General features: G+C 51.2%; 2 protein-coding genes across 3 annotated transcripts; both read right to left on the bottom strand.

Moving 5' to 3' along the window:
- Nucleotides 1-356: 356 nt before the first annotated feature.
- On the bottom strand, nucleotides 357-8,749 carry PWWP3A (PWWP domain containing 3A, DNA repair factor). 2 transcript variants are annotated; one of them, XM_065652452.1, is made up of 15 exons: nucleotides 8,685-8,749; nucleotides 8,349-8,391; nucleotides 7,783-7,878; nucleotides 7,439-7,527; nucleotides 7,030-7,100; nucleotides 5,607-6,581; nucleotides 4,947-5,066; nucleotides 4,474-4,544; nucleotides 4,191-4,267; nucleotides 3,648-3,708; nucleotides 3,411-3,486; nucleotides 3,237-3,287; nucleotides 2,470-2,900; nucleotides 2,085-2,173; nucleotides 357-1,855 (listed from the first exon to the last, which is right to left on the bottom strand). In XM_065652452.1, the coding sequence occupies exons 3-15, from the start codon at nucleotides 7,837-7,839 to the stop codon at nucleotides 1,777-1,779; spliced, it is 2,247 nt and encodes a 748-aa protein (XP_065508524.1). In that variant the 5' UTR covers nucleotides 7,840-7,878; nucleotides 8,349-8,391; nucleotides 8,685-8,749; the 3' UTR covers nucleotides 357-1,776. The 2 variants fall into 2 exon arrangements, with proteins under 2 accessions (XP_065508524.1, XP_065508525.1); XM_065652453.1 differs by lacking the exon at nucleotides 8,349-8,391 and having other exon boundaries at nucleotides 8,685-8,747.
- Nucleotides 8,750-11,681: 2,932 nt separating this feature from the next.
- LOC135999170 (calcium/calmodulin-dependent protein kinase type IV-like) lies at nucleotides 11,682-18,670 on the bottom strand. Its single transcript, XM_065652704.1, has 11 exons — nucleotides 18,573-18,670; nucleotides 16,643-16,721; nucleotides 16,343-16,405; nucleotides 14,031-14,113; nucleotides 13,829-13,901; nucleotides 13,189-13,279; nucleotides 13,015-13,089; nucleotides 12,745-12,820; nucleotides 12,496-12,622; nucleotides 12,217-12,369; nucleotides 11,682-11,906 (listed from the first exon to the last, which is right to left on the bottom strand). Exons 1-11 carry the CDS (start codon nucleotides 18,668-18,670, stop codon nucleotides 11,682-11,684), a joined length of 1,143 nt encoding a protein of 380 aa, XP_065508776.1.
- Between the last annotated feature and the right edge of the window lie 336 nt (nucleotides 18,671-19,006).

The following is a 19,006-nucleotide window of genomic DNA, read 5'->3' as shown; positions in this document are numbered from 1 at the left end:
TAATATCCCAGGAGCACAGAGAAGCAGGAGCAGAGGCAGGTCAGGCTGTAACACAGCCCCTTGAAGGGGCAGCAATCAAAAGGGATGTTGGTGAATCCCCATGTTACATAAAGCAGGAGAACAGAACAATAAGTTTGTTCTCTTGTACTCACCCCTATGTTTAATATAAAGTGAAATTGTGCAACCAAAACATGGTACTACAGTTTTATCTGACACACAAAAATGATCCTCACCAGATGTAAAATTGTCTGCCTGCGGGTACCAGAGAGCAGGGCTAAAAAATCAGCATTTGAAATAAGTGAGCCTAGTCAAACAAAAGCAATGACAAGCCTTTGATGATTCACTTCATCCACCTTTAATTGATTTAAGACCACATAATTCTGTACATCGCAGGACTGATTTGGTCTTGAGGTATGAATAGCGACCTTCAATGCCAGGTTCCAAAGCAGATGTTAAAGATGTTAATGTTTGAGAGTGGTCGAGCATGCCAATTCCTAAAATCAGAACCTGTCCATGTTGAATCAAACTAGTACAAGAAGTGAGAGCTGAGATAACAGCAAGGTGAGGTAGGAGCTCTGGGGCTGGGCAACGGTTTGAAGGCTCTTAATATTTTATGCATCCTCTCAATTCAAGACGTAGGAACCTGAGGAGACGCCAATCTCTGAATCACAAACAGCACCCAGGGTTGGGGCTGGAAGCTCCTGCAGCACCAGCTCCTGCTGTCACCTCATCATTAAACGTTTGTTCTGTCATGGGAAACATGTCCCCTGTTCCCCTAAGTGGTAATGAAAATAAAGAACCTATTATATTCCTATGGTTTAGGTACCTGGGAACAGCCCTTCAATAACATAAGGACTCCAAATTCATAAACTCATTAGAAGTGTAATTAAAATATATTCAGGTAATTACCATAGTCAGAATACACATCTGTATCCCAATATACATTTAAACTCAACTTCAAATCATCTTGGTTTCTATTGGACAAGCAAGTAGATCGCATTTTCATTACTACATAGAAAAATAAAACCATTGGTCTTTTAGCACGAGTTCTCAGGAACACGGCGGGGCTGCCAGAGACCTTGAGCAAGAGCTGCGAGGGAACTACATGATTAGATTTGACACTTTAATCAGAGAGAAAAAGACAATTACTAGAGTTCCTAAAACCCTGGCCTCAAACATTAAAACAGCGCTCAAAACGGTTCCACTTTTACAGGGAAAAGTGATTTTTTGATTTCTCGTCCACTGATTTTTCATTGTCCTATCATGACAAAAAGCAAAGCCTTTGCTATTTCAATCACATCACCAGGTACCAGTTTTATTTCCCATCCGTTGAGATGTCAAGCAAGAGCAGTCAAACCCACCAGGAACATCCACAGAGGGGAAACCTGCGCAGTCAGCAGCCGGGAAGGCACCGGGCACGTAACTTCTGAGGACAAAAGCCCTTCTTTTGTCACGTATTTGGCCAAAATAATTCCTACCAAACTGAATGTTTCGCTCCTTCGTGTAACACGTGCTGTTTTCACAAGCTCCACGTGAAGCAGCATCTGTCACGGGCAGCTCGACGCGGCACAGCCGGGGAAGCAGCGCGAGCTCCGGCGAGATTGTAATTGAGAGCAAGGGCTGAGGACACAGCTGCAGCCGACAGGACAGCATGAGAACAGCTACAGCTTTGAAAATATACACACGGATTTCAAAAAGCAAGAATTCCACATTTTATACAAATAACTGCTTCATTATATACACTCAGCGCCAGGATAACCGAGTCTGCGCCGCCGTTCAGGCGCTGTCGGCAGATGCTGCTTTGCTCTTCCACCTTTTCCTTTCCAGAATTTCTTCATCAAATATTTCCCGCTCCCTGAAAAGAAATACAAAGTTCTCCTGTAGAAATAATTGACATATTAAACAGTCTGCAGTGTGTTACAGTAACTCGGCAAGAACACTTCCCAGGTGTAACTGTTTTGTTACTCAGCTTGGCCTCCCAGGAGGGAGGACACTGAACCCTCCTGCCCTTATACTCCCATTTTTCCATATAAACGGTAAACCAGTAAGAAAAAAATCAGAGAATACTAAAAATAAAAAGATACCTTTTGCTCACAGATGGTCCTTTTATGTATTTCTCCTCTGCCTTCTTGTAATCAATGTCATCCAGAGCAGAAATTGCATAAATGATGGCCTAGAAAAGTATTGAGTTCATTTATACTCATGAAACAAAAAAACTAAATTACAACCAGTGATTTGAAACTGTCTCAGCAGACGAGCACATTTTTGGAATAAGGTTCCTCAGTCACTTCAGAAAACCCCCTGTTGTGTATCTCAAGTTCTTAAATAAACAAATTTGTCCTTTAACAACCCCAGGAGAGTATTTTTATAACCACATTTTCATTTAGTTTCTACAGAAGTCCATGTTCTCCCATGTAACACTAGTGGTACTTAAACATTTACTTTTCTCAGCATTTCATGTTCACTTACTTCAGGCAAAAGGACATCGGAAATAAATTTTATTCCATCTCCATTTATTCGGTGCAGGTTTTTAGTGTCTATTCCACAATAAACTTCCTTCAAGTAGTTCACCACGAGGTCGAGTTGTTCTTCATCCTCTAAATAGGTTTCGACGCAGGTGACGTACTGACTGGAATTCCGGAATTCCTTCAGCCACCGCGACTGTTTCCTGCTTTTCAAAATAGCCAAAAGATGCTCCTCAGCCCCCTTGGTCTTCACGATAAACTCCACGATCTTTTTATTGGCTTTATCTCTGGCAGCCCTTGTTCTGTCAGGGAGAAGCTTCTTGCAGGGTTTCTGAGGGGAGGTTTCTGGTGAAGACTCTTCCACATCCTCCTCTGCTGTGTTTGGAAAGGTCATTTGGGCTAAACCGTGATAACCTTCCTTTCTGACCGGGTAGCCTGAGAGAAAAGCCACAATCATTCGTGCTTAAATATCCAAAACAACGGACTTTCTCACACACAAACTTAGATAGATATAAGGGACTTCCTTGATAAGAGCAAAGTATTTCTCCCTCCCCTACCAAAGAAATGAACTCAAAAATGTGAAGTAACCAGTTACCCAATTGTAACAACCAATATTTAACTTTGGTTTTGGGACTGAAAAGCCTTAGAGTGCAACAATAGTGTCTAGTGATTTTAATAGTTCCTCCCTCACTGGGTCTGATGCTTAACTCAATGTTAGAGCTAAACTCGCCTGCCAAGAGAAAAATACAAAAAGATAATGAATTCACTTACTGATATCAGCAGCAAAATATTCCAAGAAGGATCCTGTAAAAGAATGGCAACCTAAAAAGCCCAAACCAGGGTATTTATCAGTTTATGAAGCCAACAACAACAACAACAAAAAGTTGAGGGTTTTGGTGTTGTCTTCTTTCAGACTGGATTACACCATCTACCTCATCCACTTACCCACTCTGATTCGATAGTCAGAAATCAGGCGAATACACCACTCGATTTCTTGGCGATAACCTTCTTTGGCTCGGTTCTACAAAACAAGAACCATTTACAGTCTTAAAAAGAGAATCCTATTGAAGCTTTTAGGTCCAGGACACTGACCAGGGAACAGAAGTGGCTAACAATAATGAATCAAAGTTTACTTGCACTTTTCCCAATAACTTGCAGTTACACATTACTGGAAATACTCACTATGAGGTCCTGCTTCTCTTCACAATCAAAGTGCTTCAGATTCCGAAGAGGTACTGAGAAACTTAATGAAACAAAGGAAGAGTCAGGGAAGAGAGGCAGTCGAGTTGCACATCTATTTATCTACTGCAGTTCTACACCTTCCTGAAAACTCTGTTTCATAAGCAATTCCAGAACACAGGTTTTACTAGTTTTGGTTTTCATAATAAGCTAAAACTGCGGAATCTTAACAAATTAGAAGTCCCTGGTTTTGCAACAAAACCACAGGCAGGCCTGTGTTTCCAGAAAGTCTGGGTACCACATGTAAAAAAACAGTAGCTGTCCCCAGCCCTTTTTATTTAAATTTCTCACACAAGTGGCAGCTTTTCACACCAACACCAGCCTGTACCAACCTGCAAATCCTCCCCTCACTTGGTCTCTCACTCCATCCACAATCAACCTTGGCTTAAACTGAGAGTGTTATTGCCCTGTACCAGGAAAAGAGCACGGGACACTGCCTAAAAGAAACCGAAAGTTCAGAACGCGATCGGAATGCGCAATATTTACCCTTTTTTCTTGTCATTTGTATTCCCTTCTATGAACAGCACACAGGCCTTTCTGTGTTTCCGCCTCACGTTTTTTACCTGTCGAAAGGATAAAGTCTCATCAGCACAAGCTGTAAGGGCTCAGTACTCATCCTCTGCTCCAACTAACATGTGAATTAACCACATTTACTTTTCACATGCACACGTAAATTCACTTTTATGATCTTTGGAACGCTTCTACTGGAAGATCTTTCCCATTTCCAGCCCCCACAGCCCCGCTGGAAGAGGCAGCGAGCGGCTCTTACCACGGCTGGCCAGTACGGATACCTCCGCAGTTTGCACCACACCAGAATCCCTTCTTCAATCGGCTGTGGCTCTACAATGAAAAACAAAGGTATTTTTACTTAAGAAAAAACAAGACAAGACAGTTAGCTCGCCCTCTCTTCCAGGCGTTTCAATTCAATGCTTTGAGAGGTTTTAACTGAGGTGACAGAGCATCCTCTACACACTCAAAATGCAGCACAGATGGTTCTGAACACAAGAGCTCGGATGTTTCCATCCCAGTTTCACAGTGATTTGCATTTCATTCTGTTTCAAGCAGCCTTTCTGGGGCATCCAATAAATGAATTTTATTCCCAGCTTGACCAAAGCGGGATTCACTTTCTAGAAAGGTCAAATTCGTTACCAGAGCTTGTCAGCAAATGAGAAGCACACAGAGCCTAAAAGCGCACACCCATTTTGGGTGAAAAAGTCTCATACGGGTGCACTGACATCTCACCTTGATGTGATAAAATACTGGGCAGCTCTTCATCTTCCTCCTCCTCGTCTACCAGAGCTGAGAGACCAGAGAGACTCTCCGAGGAAATGATCTTTGAAGCCAGGTCAGAGGGTTCCAGCCCTGCCAAGAGCAGCAGGAACCAGCGGTCAGGAGCAGCAAACAGGGATTTCAAAAGCATCAGCTTCAGAGCAGGTGAAACACAAAACTGTGCGAGTGACCCCAGAGCCGCGCGTCACCGTGACGCCCGGGCCTGTCACACCAGGCACATGCTCGGATCTCTGCCTAATAACAGGAATAAAGGTGAAAAAGGGAAAGGAATGAGAGCAGGCGGCTTTCAGAACTTTGCTCCTTTACTGAAACCATCTAGTCTCAACACCGACCTTTGCCCTCAGCAAGACAGCAGAAAACACACACACCCACGTGAGAAATTAGCAGGTGAGCCAGTGCAGGGTGAGGATCTCAGGTTTTCAGAGCAAAACCCTGAACGACTCCAGACAACCTCCACATGACACTGGTTTGTAGCCAGCAGTAAAGTGACTACATTGTTTGCTGCTCCATATCTCAAGGCCCACGTTCACAAAAGCACCGCAACATTCCAAGATAAGTCACAGCACTCAGCAATCAAACCAGACATTTTCCCTCCCCAGGCACCATGCCCACCTTCATCTTCCTCAAAGTCCGGCAGCTGAAACTGCTTCACTTTATTCACGACCACATCTGCCATACTGTTATTTTCCTCCTGCAAGGGGAAGCCGTCAGGAAGCATCCTGTGGTTTGACGGCCCAGATGAAGATCCAGGGCAATTCCTGCTCTTCCTTTTCCTGCACGAGGCTGCAGTTGCGCTGATCTCTTGCTCTCCGTTCAGCTGTTTTAAATCCACTGGCCTTTTCCTTCCATCTAATTGCTTTGCTGGACTGTCACTCTCACAACCAATGCTTTTTTCCAAGCCGTCCGAGGCACTTTTACAAGAGGAATCCAGCACCGTCCAAACTCGGGTGCTTGTCCTGGCAGGTACCGCAGTGTCAGACACACAGGGGATGGAGAGAGGAGACCCCTCCCCAGTGAGGGGCTGCGCTCGATCCTCAGGGAAATCCCCCCCACCCGCCACAGGGGACCCTGCACCTCTCCAGCTTTTTCTCCCTTGCTTGCTTTTTTCCTCCTTGGGCTTCGGGGAGACTTTACTTCCTGCTTTGGGCTTGGTCGATAATCTGGGCTCATTTTTTTTCAGTCTCGGTAACCATTTTGAGTCTGGTGTTGCGCAATTTGGCTTCGCTGAGTTTGATGTATCACACAAATCCCCAGCATCACACTTGGGAGGGTTTGTTCCCTCTTCCAAAACAGAAGAACCTTTCTGGTTTGGGGTTTTTGTATCAGTCTTCAGGCTGGGGTTATTTCTTTGTTGTTTTTTCTTCTTGGAAGCCTCAGGCTCCTGCTTTTCTCCAGCGTGAACAAGCAATCGACACCTGGTTGACGGGGGAGATCCCGCATTGTTCTCCTGTGACAACCAAGGGTTTGGTCCTTCTGAAGGTGGCACTTGTCTGGCTGAGCCGTTTTGATTCAAAATATCCAGGGCAATTTTAAGAGAACGGCGATATTTCAGTTCTTCCACAGCCTCACTCGAATTATCCCTTTGAGCTGATGAAGAACATGCAATAAACGCATAAGCTTGCTTTGTATATAACAAATAACAAATTTTATTTATAGTAAATCTTTTGTTTAAGATGCATCTTAACACTGAAATTATCTGTGATTAAGTCAAAGCACACAGAGACACACAAAGCACAAGCCTCTAATGCCTTAATTTGATGTTAATAACACAAGTTTCTTCACCATTCCTTTCAATACACCACACGGGGAAGAGCATGAGTAGCTGTGACATCATTCAGTCTATTTTCAAACTTTATGGATGGAAAGGAAAGAGGGGGAAAAGCAATGCAAAAAAACCACCTCGATAAAGGGGGAGCCAAGTGCTTAACTACTGTTCACCAGGCTAAGATTTTGTGTGTATTTTCCCATTCAGATTTTGTGTATATTTTCCATTCAGAACACACACAAGGCAGCAAATGTTTTGACACATCCTCACCCAAGCCAGAGGCGATGCTTTCGATATGATCTTCCTTCAGGGGAAGAGCATCCGAGCAGCTGACGCGGATCCTGAAAGCACAGCACAGCTGACTGAACCCACCGCAGTGCTCAGCGCCGCTCATCCAGCAATAAACCAGCAACGTTTTTTTACCCCAAAACCCATTCTTTTTAGCAGAAGTTACAAAGCAGAAAAAGCCACATGAAGAATGCCTGAGCTAAGAGTCAGCATGTTCTTTATGGATGTTCCATGACACAATGTGGCCAGCTCTAAAAAATCAACAGGTTTTGGGTTACCCATCTAATCCTCTGCAAACCAATGATCTCATTTCACAGATATCTTCAGATAAAGGGATTATTTTTTTTATGACTAAGAACACAAATATGCAACAATAACAAGGACACTTAACTGTTTTTCCAGGCCAAGTATTTCAACTTCAAAAGACGTTTTCTCCTTTGCATTAGATGTTTTCCCTGCAACTCCACTTTTGCACAAAACCTGCATTCCAGAAAAAAAACAAACCACGCATTCAAAATCATTGACCAAGCCTGTTGGACTATAGGAAAGATCTGATATCAAAACATTTTTGACATGAGCAGCACAGAACCAACTGATCTTCCACATCAGGGTCTCTACAGATCAGCTCTTTTCTAAAGCACAAATACATTTACGAGCAGCTCTTACTCTCTATTGCATTTAATCCATTTCTAAGTTACACTCACAAACCTTCCCTCATTTGTCTGTCTGCTTTACCTTTGCTGGCCATAAACGCTTCTTCCACGTGCAAAGAATGTACTCCTGATCTGTCATGATTGTGCTTCACATAGAACAGGGAAATTCCAGTGTGCTCTGAAGAAAAAGGGAATAAAAAAGTTGCCCAACACTTGGTCCATTTTTGTCTCCCTTTTTTTTTTTTTTTTAAAGAAATACAGGACTTCAGCAGAACACATTATTACAGTTACATATCACGTTACCTTTGAGATCACTGGACTAATATCACTTCGCATGCGTTCTCCAAATTTAAGCTCTAATATTTTATAGTGTAGCTGTACAACACAAGGTCTCACTGTGCATGTAAGTCCAGAAAATTGTGTCACAAATAGCACAAATAGTCCAGGAAATTCTGTCGCGCTCTGCAGCTCCTGCTACCAAACCCTGACAATGGCACCACTCGCACCCCACAGATCCCACCACCCTGCGCCAGTTTTATCCGATTTACAACTACAACCTGAGCAGAGCGGCTACAGAGTTCTCACGCGCTTCTTAGAGACCTGAAAGGTTTTAAGAAAAGACCCTTTAAGGAAACGCTCCGTACTTACACAGCCCAGGGCTCGTGTTTTCCCGGCACGCTGGAACGCGGTCCTGCCACCCAAACACAGCGAGGAGGAGCCGTTAGTGCTGCCCTGAGCACCGAACCGCGGCTCAGGGTCACTGCGAGGCCCCAACGGCTCCACCTCAGCCGGTTCCCCCCCCGGTTTCCCGCCGGGCGGCGCGGGCCGAGCTGCCGTGAGGCGACCGCCGGGGGCCACAGGCCCAACGCCCTCCCCCCCGGCCAGGGGACTCCCGCCGCGCTGAGGGACAAGCCACCCCTCACCACCCCCCACCCAAACGCCGGCCGCCCGCCCCTGCCCGGCGCCGTTGCCCCGCCCCGTTACCGAGCGCCGACGCGGAGCGGACGCGGGCCCGGCGCCGCCGCCCCCCATATCAGGCCGCCCGCCCGGCTCTGCGCACGCGCCGCCCCCAACAGCCAATCAACGACCCCCCGGCTCGCGCGCGGGGCCGCCTCCTTCCCGCCGCCAAAACACAGCACGGCTCCCAGCCAATCACAGCGCCCGCCCGCCCGCCGGCTCCGCCCCTCTCTTTCTGTTTCTATTCCCGCGCCCCCCCGCCCTCCGATGACGTCACTTCCCCCTCCGCCGGCCGAGGCGGGGACGTTCAGGGGCACCGGTGCTTCCGGTGTGTGGGCGCCATGGCAACGGGGCCGTGCTGGTGACGTCAGAGGGCTGCGGCGTGACGTCAGGCCCGGTCGCCGTTCCCCGTACTGCCCGGGTTAATCAAAGGCACTTTTTCTAACTCAACGTTAGAAGGGATTTGTCTTTTTTTTCTTTTTTAATTTAATTTAATGAGGTGAAATGACTCGGCAGGCCCAAGCGGCCCGGTGCGGCGCAGGCCCTGCTCGCAACGGCCGGTGCGGATTTACAGCACGAGATAAAAGGCAAAACGAGCGGGAGAGCCGTGTCCCGTGGAAACCACCGCGGAGAGAGGCAGCGCGTGTCCAGAAACTGAAATCGCCTGCTGAAAATGGGCTGAAAAAAACCCAAAAAAAATGGGGAAAAAGAAAAAAAAAAGGCCTTGCGCAAGCTGTTATTTGGCCCTGTCAATTTTCAGCCCTTGTATTCCGAGAAAAGAGTGAAGACGGAGCCCACGTGAGGACGTTTGATACTTTATTAGCTGTCTATGCTTCCTCATAAATACCTGCAATATCTGAAATGTCACCACTACATGGAGTAGGAAGTTATTAAAACACATTCTGGAAATGGCGTGCAGACCAAAATAGCATCGACTCCCAGGAGTACGTTGTTTTCTTACCATTAAGTACTGACATTTGTGAAATAATACTTTGTTGACATGACAGAAGAGGCAAACCCCTTTTTAAATTTTTTTTCTTGCAGTGTTCCCCAGCTGAAGACACTTTGTTACTCCCTGTTGTCTGGTCGATACCTAATTTCCCTTTATTCTGCAGGCTCTGGGTGGGTGCTGAGCCTGGTCCTGCGAGGCATTTAAATCAGGATTTCATGTCAAAGGATATAAAACAGTCGTTCAAGACCTGGGTTAATAAACAACGTGGTTAAAGTTGGAGTTGGGGAAACGTCACGGGGCCTGAGGACAGAGAGCGTCAGCCTGAGCAGAGGATAAAGAGCAGAGTTCAGCACGTGGGAAGGTTTAGCCCTCTGTATTAAAGAAAAAGAGAGAAACCAACTGCAAAATGCAAAGCAAAATAAATAGTTTTCCCTTGCCGAAACATTCTCCCATGTTACCAGCGTTCCCTTTCTCCAAAGCAACACCTTGTTGTTCACCTGCTTCCCCACCAAGGATATGGTCATTAGTTTAAAAAAAAAGAAAAGAAAAAAAAATGGTGTGTTTCTGCTTGAGATTGAATATTTTTCCAATTAAAAAACCCTCTAGAACATCCGATCTCTGCTCTCTATTTGGCTTTACAAGCTCAATGCGCTCCATGCAGAATAGATCAGCCCTTCCATGTGCTCTTTCTGATTTCTGCTGCAAATAACCGTGAAAGTCGCACTGTGACGTTCGCCTCCCGCTGCTCTGACAGCAGCTCTGACCCCCCCGCACCCACCGCCTGTCCGGAATCACCACTTTCAGCTGCAGCAAAATGTTCATTTTCGTTTGCAGCCTCTCCTTTGACAACCACTTGGTTCTGTGTCCCCAGCCTGGAAAAATGAACCACGTGTCCAAATTGTGTTCTTTTCCAAATGAGGTTTTTTGCCCAAACAGGCAGTTAGACGTGTGTGGCCCAACCTGCGAGCGCCGCGGGTCACGGTTGTGGCCTCAGATCAGCAAACCGCTGGGACCGTGGAGATTCCTGTTATCCCCCCGCGCAATATGGCTTTTCCTCTCTGATTACTTGTTCTGTATGAAAATCTGCAAATGCTTATGCTGCGGCTTGGTAAATAACTGCCTAAAAAAAAAAATCGCTTTTCAAGAAGTTTGTCAGCTGATTTCATCCGTCTTAAAAAAACAAACAAACAAAATATGTATAAACTTGTTGTCCTTGGGGAACAACAGCACCGTCACACGTTACAAAATCTCACAACATGCTGTAGAAAGTTGCATTGTTCTTCATTAAAACTCGTATAAATCGTACCCTGGAACGTCACTGTGGCGGCCGGACGAGCCAGCGCTCCCAGCCTGTGACAATTCTGCCACTGTCACACATCCACAGCGAGACCGAATGTGGGGACAAATGAAACTGGAGCGGAACCAAAGCACGAATCAAGCTGAGATCATCTGCCATCCGGAGATAATAAAGGAACCGTTGGCTAATGTGTTTTCTCCGGATTGGATCAAGCAGCCGGGTCCAGCGGCTCCTCCAAACCCCGTCTGACGGAGCAGCAAACTCCTGTCCCAGCAGCTGCAGGGGTCGGTGGGCAGTGACAATCCAGTGACAATCCAGTGATTATCCAGCGATGATCCAGCAACGATCCAGACACTCCCTCAGCAAACAAACCCTTCAGGACTATTTACAGGAACTTACAGAACTCTGTTGCAAAGCCAACTCACTGCCTTTGTAGGGAAGGTGTCAGAAATCCTTTTTCTGCTGTTTGCTCCTCATTTTTAAGCCTCAAGATCTTTTCGAGCCACAGCAGCCAAAACTTGTTAATTTGTTGGAAGACTGAGTCACCAGCCTCGTTTCCTCCGTCAGGTCCCTACAGACACAAACTCATGCGACCGGGTACAACGGCACCGGCAACAGGACACTGGATGAGGACGCTTCACGCAACAGACCACGGGCTCCTGGTGCCCACCCACACTCGGGGGGCTCCTGTCCCCCCCAGCCCCACTGCCAGCGTCCGGGGCCCAGCAGACGTCGCTGTCGCAGCCGCGGTGAGCCGGCAGCTGCGCTGGGTGCTTTAGCTCTTGCAGCCGGCGCCGTTCACAGGAACCTCGGCCACAGCGGGGCAGTCGGTCCGGAAAGCCTCAAGCTCCTCAGTGGCGGTGGCTTCGGGGCCAGCGGTCCCTGTCCCCTGGGGGAGGCCGGCACTCTGGGGACCCCCCTGGCTGCGCCCGCTGCGGGAGCAGTCATGGTGACCGTGGTTGCCCAAGCGGCTGGAAGCCACCACGGCTTTCATGGCAGCCTGTCACAAAGGCACAGCGGGGGAGCTGTTGTTAGTCCGTGTGTGTCCCCTCCGATGCCCTTCCCAAGCCCCCGGGGCGTGCGGAAGGGGAGATCATGCCCCCCAGGGATGCAGCTGCACAAGGAGCTGCTCCATTGTCCTTCACCCCTCCCCGAGCCACCATGTGCTGCCACATGTCACTGGACATTTATCTGCTTGGGGAAGGGGATCCTTAGAACCCAGCGATGGCAGCTCTTGGTGGTCCTAGCTGTTTGCACGAGGGGACGTGAACATGAGCCACACCAGGGCTCACGGGGCTGTTTCTCCCTACCTTCAGCTTCCGCCTGGCGTTAAATTCCTGCATTTTCTTCTGCGTGCTGTCCATGTGAGCAAATTTAGCAGCTTTCCCAGTGACCCAGGGATGCTCCAGAGCCTGGGAGACGGTCAGTCTCTTCTGGGGGTCCAGGACGATCAATTTTCTGACCTGTAACCAATTTCAGACACACAAAAAGGCTTCATTTGTTAAATGCCCTGAGTTTTGTCATCTTCTCAAGCGCTGCTCTGAAGGTTCATGCTCGGCAGCCCCGCACTCCGGTGCTGTCTCGCTCACCAAGTCCTTGGCGTTGAGGGAAACCTCGTCCCACCACGGGGACACGAACTCGTAGTCGCAGGTGAGGATGCGGCTGTACATGTACTGGTCCCCACGCGGGTCGAAAAAGGGCTCGAAGCCGCAGAGCCTGCGAGGGGGGAAAGAGGAGCTGCCCCCCCAGCCTTGCGGCATGGCTGTGCCGGCGTGTGCCAGCGTTCACAGCGGGCTGAGCCAGTTCCACCACGTGCAGGTCCAGGGAACGTTACTCACAAGATGTAGGTGATGACGCCCACGGACCACAGATCCACTTCAGGGCCGTACGGGCCCCCATGGAGGATTTCGGGGGCTGGAAGCAGAGTTTGGGGTTCAAACACATGGACGTGGGAAGCTCCCGGCAGCACGGCTGCGGTGGGAACCTCGTGGTGGAGGAAATACCCCCTGGGCAGTGGCAGTGTGTCCCCAGCCCGGTGCAGCCGTCCCTGCGCTGAGCTGTGCGCGGCTTCGGGCAGGGAGCGGCCCCCCCAGATCCCCCCCACTCACCACAGTACCCTGGCGTCCCGCAGACGGTTTTCATGGTGTCCTGCTCGTCCACGATCTTGGAGAGCCCGAAGTCACCTTGGGGGGAACATGGAGAGCGGCGGTGCCGTCAGGGGGAGGCACCATTGACCGCCCTCGTGCCACAACCCCTCCCGGCGGGGTCCCCAGCAAACCCACCGATTTTCAGGGGTGCGTCAGGGGACAGGTCCGCGTAGAGCAGGTTCTCTGGCTTCAGGTCGCGGTGGACGACTCCGTTTTCATGCAAATACTTCACAGAGAGAGAAAGCGGGATGGGGGGAGGAGGGGAAGGGGCTGGGGGGGCCCTGTTGGCCTCGGGCAGAATTCGAGAGGCACCGGTCCGGTACCGGCACAACCACGGGACCAACTGGCCCAACTGTCCCTTTGGAAGCACCGAACACCCGCAGAACCGGAGCTGTGGGTGCAGCTGCAGGGGGACGGGAAGGATGTTTGCCGTTCTGAATGTCTGTTTTTAAACCCTCCCGTTGCCATAGAAACCCCATCGCCAGCCAAGCTGGGGTGCAGAGCGGCACTGACCTTCCTCCCCCCTCCTCATCCCCCCCAAATGCGGGGGAGAGGAGGCTCCTCCGCCAGCAACGCCTTTAGGGGGACAAAATGCTGCTCCCCAGGGATATTTGGGATGGAGCAGCTCTGGGTGCCTCTCCCAGGGTTATTTGGGATGGGTGCAGCCCCCAGTGCCTCTCCCAGGGATGTTTGGGATGGGTGCAGCCCCCAGTGCCTCCCCCAGGGATATTTGGGATGAGTGCCTCCCCCAGTGCCTCTCCCAGGACAACGTTACCGAAACGGCCTCCAGGATCTGCTTGACAACGTGGGCCGCGTCCCGCTCGCTGTAGAAGCCCCTCTCCACGATCCTGCAGGCACACGGGGTCAGTGCAGCAGCCCCTGCCCCCCAGACCCCCTCACCCTTCTCCCTCCAGCCATGGGGCGCATCAGCCCCCTCCATCCTCATCCTCCCCCACCATGACAGCGCTCGGATGTACCTGTCGAAGAGCTCTCCTCCCGTCACCAGCTCCAGCACCAGCGCAATCTCGGTGGGTGTCTCAAAAATCTCCTTCAGCTTGATCTGCAAGGGTGGCAGGAGGAATGTGGATGTGGGGGCCAGATTTGCCGGAGGGGGTCACGCAACTGCCGGGGTGCAAGGGGCATCGGGGCAGCCGGCATGTTTCCCTCCTTGCCTTTTTATTTGTTCAAATGTGATTTTTTTTAACTCTTTGCAACAGCCCTGCTCGCTTAATCGTGCATTAAAGACAATGCTGGGAATGGGAAGAGATGGGCACGTGGCGCCTTGATCGTGTCTCCAAGCTCGTTGGCTCACCAAAAGCTTTTTAATTTCACATGGGAGCGACTCCCCGCAAAGCCCTCTCCTCATCCCCCCGGCATGGACCCTGCACCTCGGCATTTGCAGGGATGCAGGAGAGATGCACAGAGCCCCGAGGGGACAAAGCCACCTCTGGGACCCCACAGGTGCTTTTGGAAATGTCCCTTGGACCATTTTGCAGCAGAAGAGGCTCTAAAGAAACATGAATTTTCTCCTGATTTTTGGTTTTTAGCTCCCACACAAGGTGAGATGGTCTGTGCAAGACCTTCGTGCCACTGCAGCAAATCTGGAATTAACAGGTCTCTCTTAAAAATACGTCAAAATGCAATTTTATATATATATTTTTTTTTAATGGAAAACAGAAAATTTCATGCTTCTTAAGACTTTTGTGACACTGCGAATTTCATGGGGCTTTAATCATTACCTTCACAGGCTGGGTGACAAGCCGTGATACCCCGCAGGCTGAGAGACACTATGTGGCAGCTTATTGCATTATAATAATACACAGAAGCACTATAATTTTCCTATTAACTTCAAAAGTTTACAATCCTATTATCATCCGCTGTCGAGGTTGGTGCTGAACGATAGCGAGCGCGCAGACGGCACCGGCGTAAGTGATGAAACAGAGCATCGCTGCTTCAAAAATCACTTGAACCTGGGAGTGAGCAGAACCCTATGGAAAACTCGGTGATTTAAATATTAAAACTGTCCAGCTGGTTCCTCCTCCACGTCTCCGTGGAGAGCAGAGGGGGTGGAAAGAAGGACAGAAATTGCATTTTCTGTTGCATTTCTGATAACGCATCAGAGAAGCCTCTCCGTATCCGTGGCTGACACCAGCTGAGCGTCCTCCTGGGCTGATTCCCATCCCAGCTGCTGCCCCCATGTCCTGGGACGGGGGAAATGTCTCTGTGGAAAAGGCAGAAGCACCAAATTGCCCCAAAATGCTGAGATATCCTCAGGCTGTGCTGGCCCAGGGGCTCCAGGATCCCTGGCTCCAGCGCGTTTGCCTCCATCGTCCCTGTTTTTTGGATGTTTTGGGCTTCTCTTGGCTTCCTCTCTGCATCAAGGTTTTGGATGATGGCCGGGCGGACAGGAGACCCCCCCGGGCTCCTCCAGAGAGCAAAGGCTTGTTGCTCCAAGGATTGATGTGGGCTGTGCTGGACACAGCCATGCCTGGGGGTTTGGGGCCATATCGCAAAAAAACGGCAACTCAGGCAGCAGCAGCCAGTGGTGAGGGGATATCCTGGCCATGTCCCAGTGGTGTCTTGGCCGTGTCCCGGTGATGTCCCGGTGGTGTCCCGGTGATGTCCCAGCGATTAATTCAATTGGAGCCAGGTCTGTCGCATCCCACAGCGCCATCCCCCTGTGCCGCAGCAGCTGCCAGGTGTCTTTTTGTGTTATTTTCTTTAAGTCAGGTTGTCCCCAAGATGCTTTTGCAATTTGCTGCTGGAACTAAGCCGCTATTAATAAGCCTTTTGGGCAGGTGGAGGGGCGGGGGGCGCGGAGCCCCTGCCATTGCGGAGGGGCCGACACGGCGGCCGCGGCTCTGCTGACACCGGCGCTGATTCGATCTGCTCCCGGGCGTTGCAAATCGCTCCAGCTGAGCTGCCGTTATCCCCCAAGCGCTGAGCAAGAGAAATGGCGACCGGCCGCGCCGGGACCCGGCACGCACGGCCCCGGCCTTCCCTTTTATCTCCCCTTGCAGGATTCATTACAGATGGGCAATTTGCTGCGGTATTTCATTTGATCTCCTCGATGGAAATTGCTTCCCAAATGGAAATCTTAGGCCAGGAGATGGGGGGGACAGTCGGGGGCCCTGGCCCTCCATGTTGGGGCTGAGAAGCTCAAAGGTGCTGCAAGGACCAGGAGTTTCGTGCAGCAGCGAGCGGGGAGTCACCGCGCCAGGGCGAGGGGACATGGGGCGCAGGGAGGGGACATGGGGCGCAGATGCATTCCCCAGGGGGTGGTACTCACGATATTGGGGTGCGAGAGCCGCAGCAGGACCCCGATCTCCGTCCTGACAATCTTTTTGTCAATCTGGAAAGCAGAGCCCGCATGGAGGTGGCGTCACCTCTGCTGCCCCCCCCCCACATAGAGAGCCCTGTCCTGCTGCACCCCCGGCTCAAACGCCAGCACTTTGCAGCACCTGAGACCCCCGGACTGATGCCCGTCCCACAGCCCCATGCCCGTCGCGGTGCCCCAGTGGTGCCAAGGTGCTTTGGGAGCAGAGCAGAGCCCCCCACACACCCTTCAGCCCCCCCCCCCAACACTCACCGTCTTCTTCAGGATCTTGGCGGCGTACGGGGCGCCTGTGCCCTTCTCCTGGCAGCTGTACACCACCGAGGTGGCTCCCCTGCCGGGGAGAGAGGCGTGAGGTGGCCTGGATGTGGCCGGGATGGAGGGGGGTCCCACTCATCCCGTGCCCCCCACTGTGACCCGTACCAACACCAGACCCTGGTGGCTTGGTGTGCATCCCCCCCGCATCATTCCCAGCTTTCCTGGATAAAGCATTTTAATTAAAACTGAGTCCTACAGGGGGTCTAAATCCTTAAGCAGCTTTGACGACAGGACGGAGCCTCCTCCTCCCTGCTCGTGGACACGAGGACGATCTCGGCGGGGACTGCGGGGACACGTGAGGGTCCCCGTCCCCACCCCAGGCTATGGCACACGAGGCCATGAGACCCTTCCCATTAAACCCCCAGCAGTGCCCTCAGCTGCCAGGGATTTTTAAATCCAGTTAATAACATTTTCTAACCCCCAGATGGTGAAACCAATCCAGCGCTTTAGGCCACCATGGGGCTCGTTTGCAATTCCATCATCCCCACCTGGCTCTTTGGAGTAGATTAATTCTCACCCCCGAGTCATCGACCACATTTTAGTGCTCTTTGGCTTTACTGTCTTCTGGGATCGAGCACAGGCTCTGCCTGGAGGCACACGGCATCCTTGTGCCCCTGCCCCGGCAAACGCCGATGCCAAGAGCTCAGCCCCAGGCCAGACACCGGCTTTCACTCCAAAATCTCCCCCAGAACCAACCCCCAGCACGGCCGCACGTGACCCTTTGCTGCAGCCCCACGTGCCCAACACCCCTCAGCTGCTGGCACTCCCTGGGGTGCTCTTGTGAAAGAGATTTGCTTTAAAAACCAGAGCGGATTTTGCAACTCATCCAGCTGAACTTGGGAATTGTGTTCCCATGGCAACGGCAGCGCCGGGTACCACAGGGCTGGGGATGCTGCAGGGAGGCAGAACCCAGCAACTCCAGACCTCAGACATTTATAAAACATTTCCCTCCTTTTGCTCAACATTTCCTATGACAATTTAATTTACAAATAAAAAAGCAATTTGGAAAAAAATTGCTCAGGCTTAGAGGGGAGAGGTGGCCATCACCTTCTTCTCCAGCTCAGGAAAATGGGCAGAAGGCTCCAATTTGAACCCAAAATGGCATTGCTGCTGCTGTGACCACAGCGAGAACACACTTCCAGTGGGAGAAAAAGCCATGAGTGCCTCCCCTGGCTGCGGCAGCCCTGCCGTCACCCTCACGCGCGGTCTTTCCGCACGGACAATTTGCAGCCTGATTCTGCTGCTAACAGGCTGTTTAAGCGCCCTCGGCTCGGCGGTGAGGAGGTGCTGGGGCTGCTGCTCGGCCACGGCGCAGCCACTGTGCCCTGGCATGGTGCCGGCGGCCCCTCACACCTCCCCAGTTACTGCTGGATTGCTGCCGGCGTTCGCTACACCCCAGCCCCTCTCTCCACCAGCCCCAGCAACCGAGCCTCAAATAAATATCTGCAACCAGCCCTGGCTGCCACAGGAGATAATTGCATTTGCTTTACAGATGAACTGGAAAATGTTGAACAATGGGATTTGCCAAGAGAGCCTGGACCAGCGGCAAGGGCACGTGCAGCCTGGCCAGCCAGCCCCGGTGTCCCCTGCCTGTGAGGACTTGCAGTAGTGCCTCTAATAAATAAGTCATAAGAGTCTTTACCAAATATCCTGTGACTGCCAAGGCAGGTCCCCTCTGAAGCACCGCACACCCCACAGCCATGGGGACACAGCAGCTCTCCATTCCCCCCGCATCCCTCCTGCATCCCTCCTGCATCCCTCTCTCTCCCCAGCAGGCCAGTCCCTGCCCAGATTGGGACACACTCCCATGCCAGGCGGGCTCCTGTCCCCCCCCCAGCTCTTGCTGACCCCCCCCGCCAGCCAGTACCGTCCCAGCTCGGGGCCCACGACGTAGAAATCCTCCAGGGCCATCTCGCGGCGGGACCCATCGATCCAGTAATCGCTGCCGGTCTGGGAGGAGGGCATGGTGGGCCGGGGGCGGCGGGGTCCCGCCAGCTGCCGGGAAGAGGAGACTCAAACATCGGCACGGCCCCCCCGCCTCGCTGGCCCACACGTGCGAGCAACCAGATGGCCCAGCAAAAAGCAGCGCTCGGGATTATCGAGCGAGATGAAGTCACAGCCACAAATCTCCTTCCCAGCACGCACGTACGCTGCCTTTTTGGAGATAATATCCCCCACTTGTTTTGTTTCCCCCCAAGATTTTCGCACCAGGCCCCCACACTCCCCTCATTTCCCACCCCATCCCCATCCTTGGCTTTTCAGAGCCCGGAGCCCAGGCTGTGCCCTAGACTAGCACATTGA

The sequence above is a fragment of the Caloenas nicobarica genome, chromosome 27 (genome assembly GCF_036013445.1).
Source record: "Caloenas nicobarica isolate bCalNic1 chromosome 27, bCalNic1.hap1, whole genome shotgun sequence".
Taxonomy (NCBI): domain Eukaryota; kingdom Metazoa; phylum Chordata; class Aves; order Columbiformes; family Columbidae; genus Caloenas; species Caloenas nicobarica.
Note: the sequence above shows the minus strand (reverse complement) of the source record. Positions and strands in the feature narration are given on the sequence as shown.

Bases quoted from the DNA above. Each gene is read 5' to 3' on its own strand.
- PWWP3A (XM_065652452.1), bottom strand. From the start codon at position 7,839: ATGACAGATCAGGAGTACATTCTTTGCACGTGGAAGAAGCGTTTATGG. The intron at 7,528-7,782 runs GTAAAGCAGACA...TCTGGAATGCAG, and splicing joins AGCGTTTATGGCCAGCAAAG to GTTTTGTGCAAAAGTGGAGT. The intron at 4,268-4,473 runs GTAAGAGCCGCT...TCCTTTCGACAG, and splicing joins ATCCGTACTGGCCAGCCGTG to GTAAAAAACGTGAGGCGGAA.
- LOC135999170 (XM_065652704.1), bottom strand. From the start codon at position 18,670: ATGCCCTCCTCCCAGACCGGCAGCGATTACTGGATCGATGGGTCCCGC. The intron at 16,406-16,642 runs GTGAGTGTTGGG...TCTGCTTTCCAG, and splicing joins CCAAGATCCTGAAGAAGACG to ATTGACAAAAAGATTGTCAG. The intron at 13,280-13,828 runs GTAACGTTGTCC...CTCTCTGTGAAG, and splicing joins AGATCCTGGAGGCCGTTTCG to TATTTGCATGAAAACGGAGT.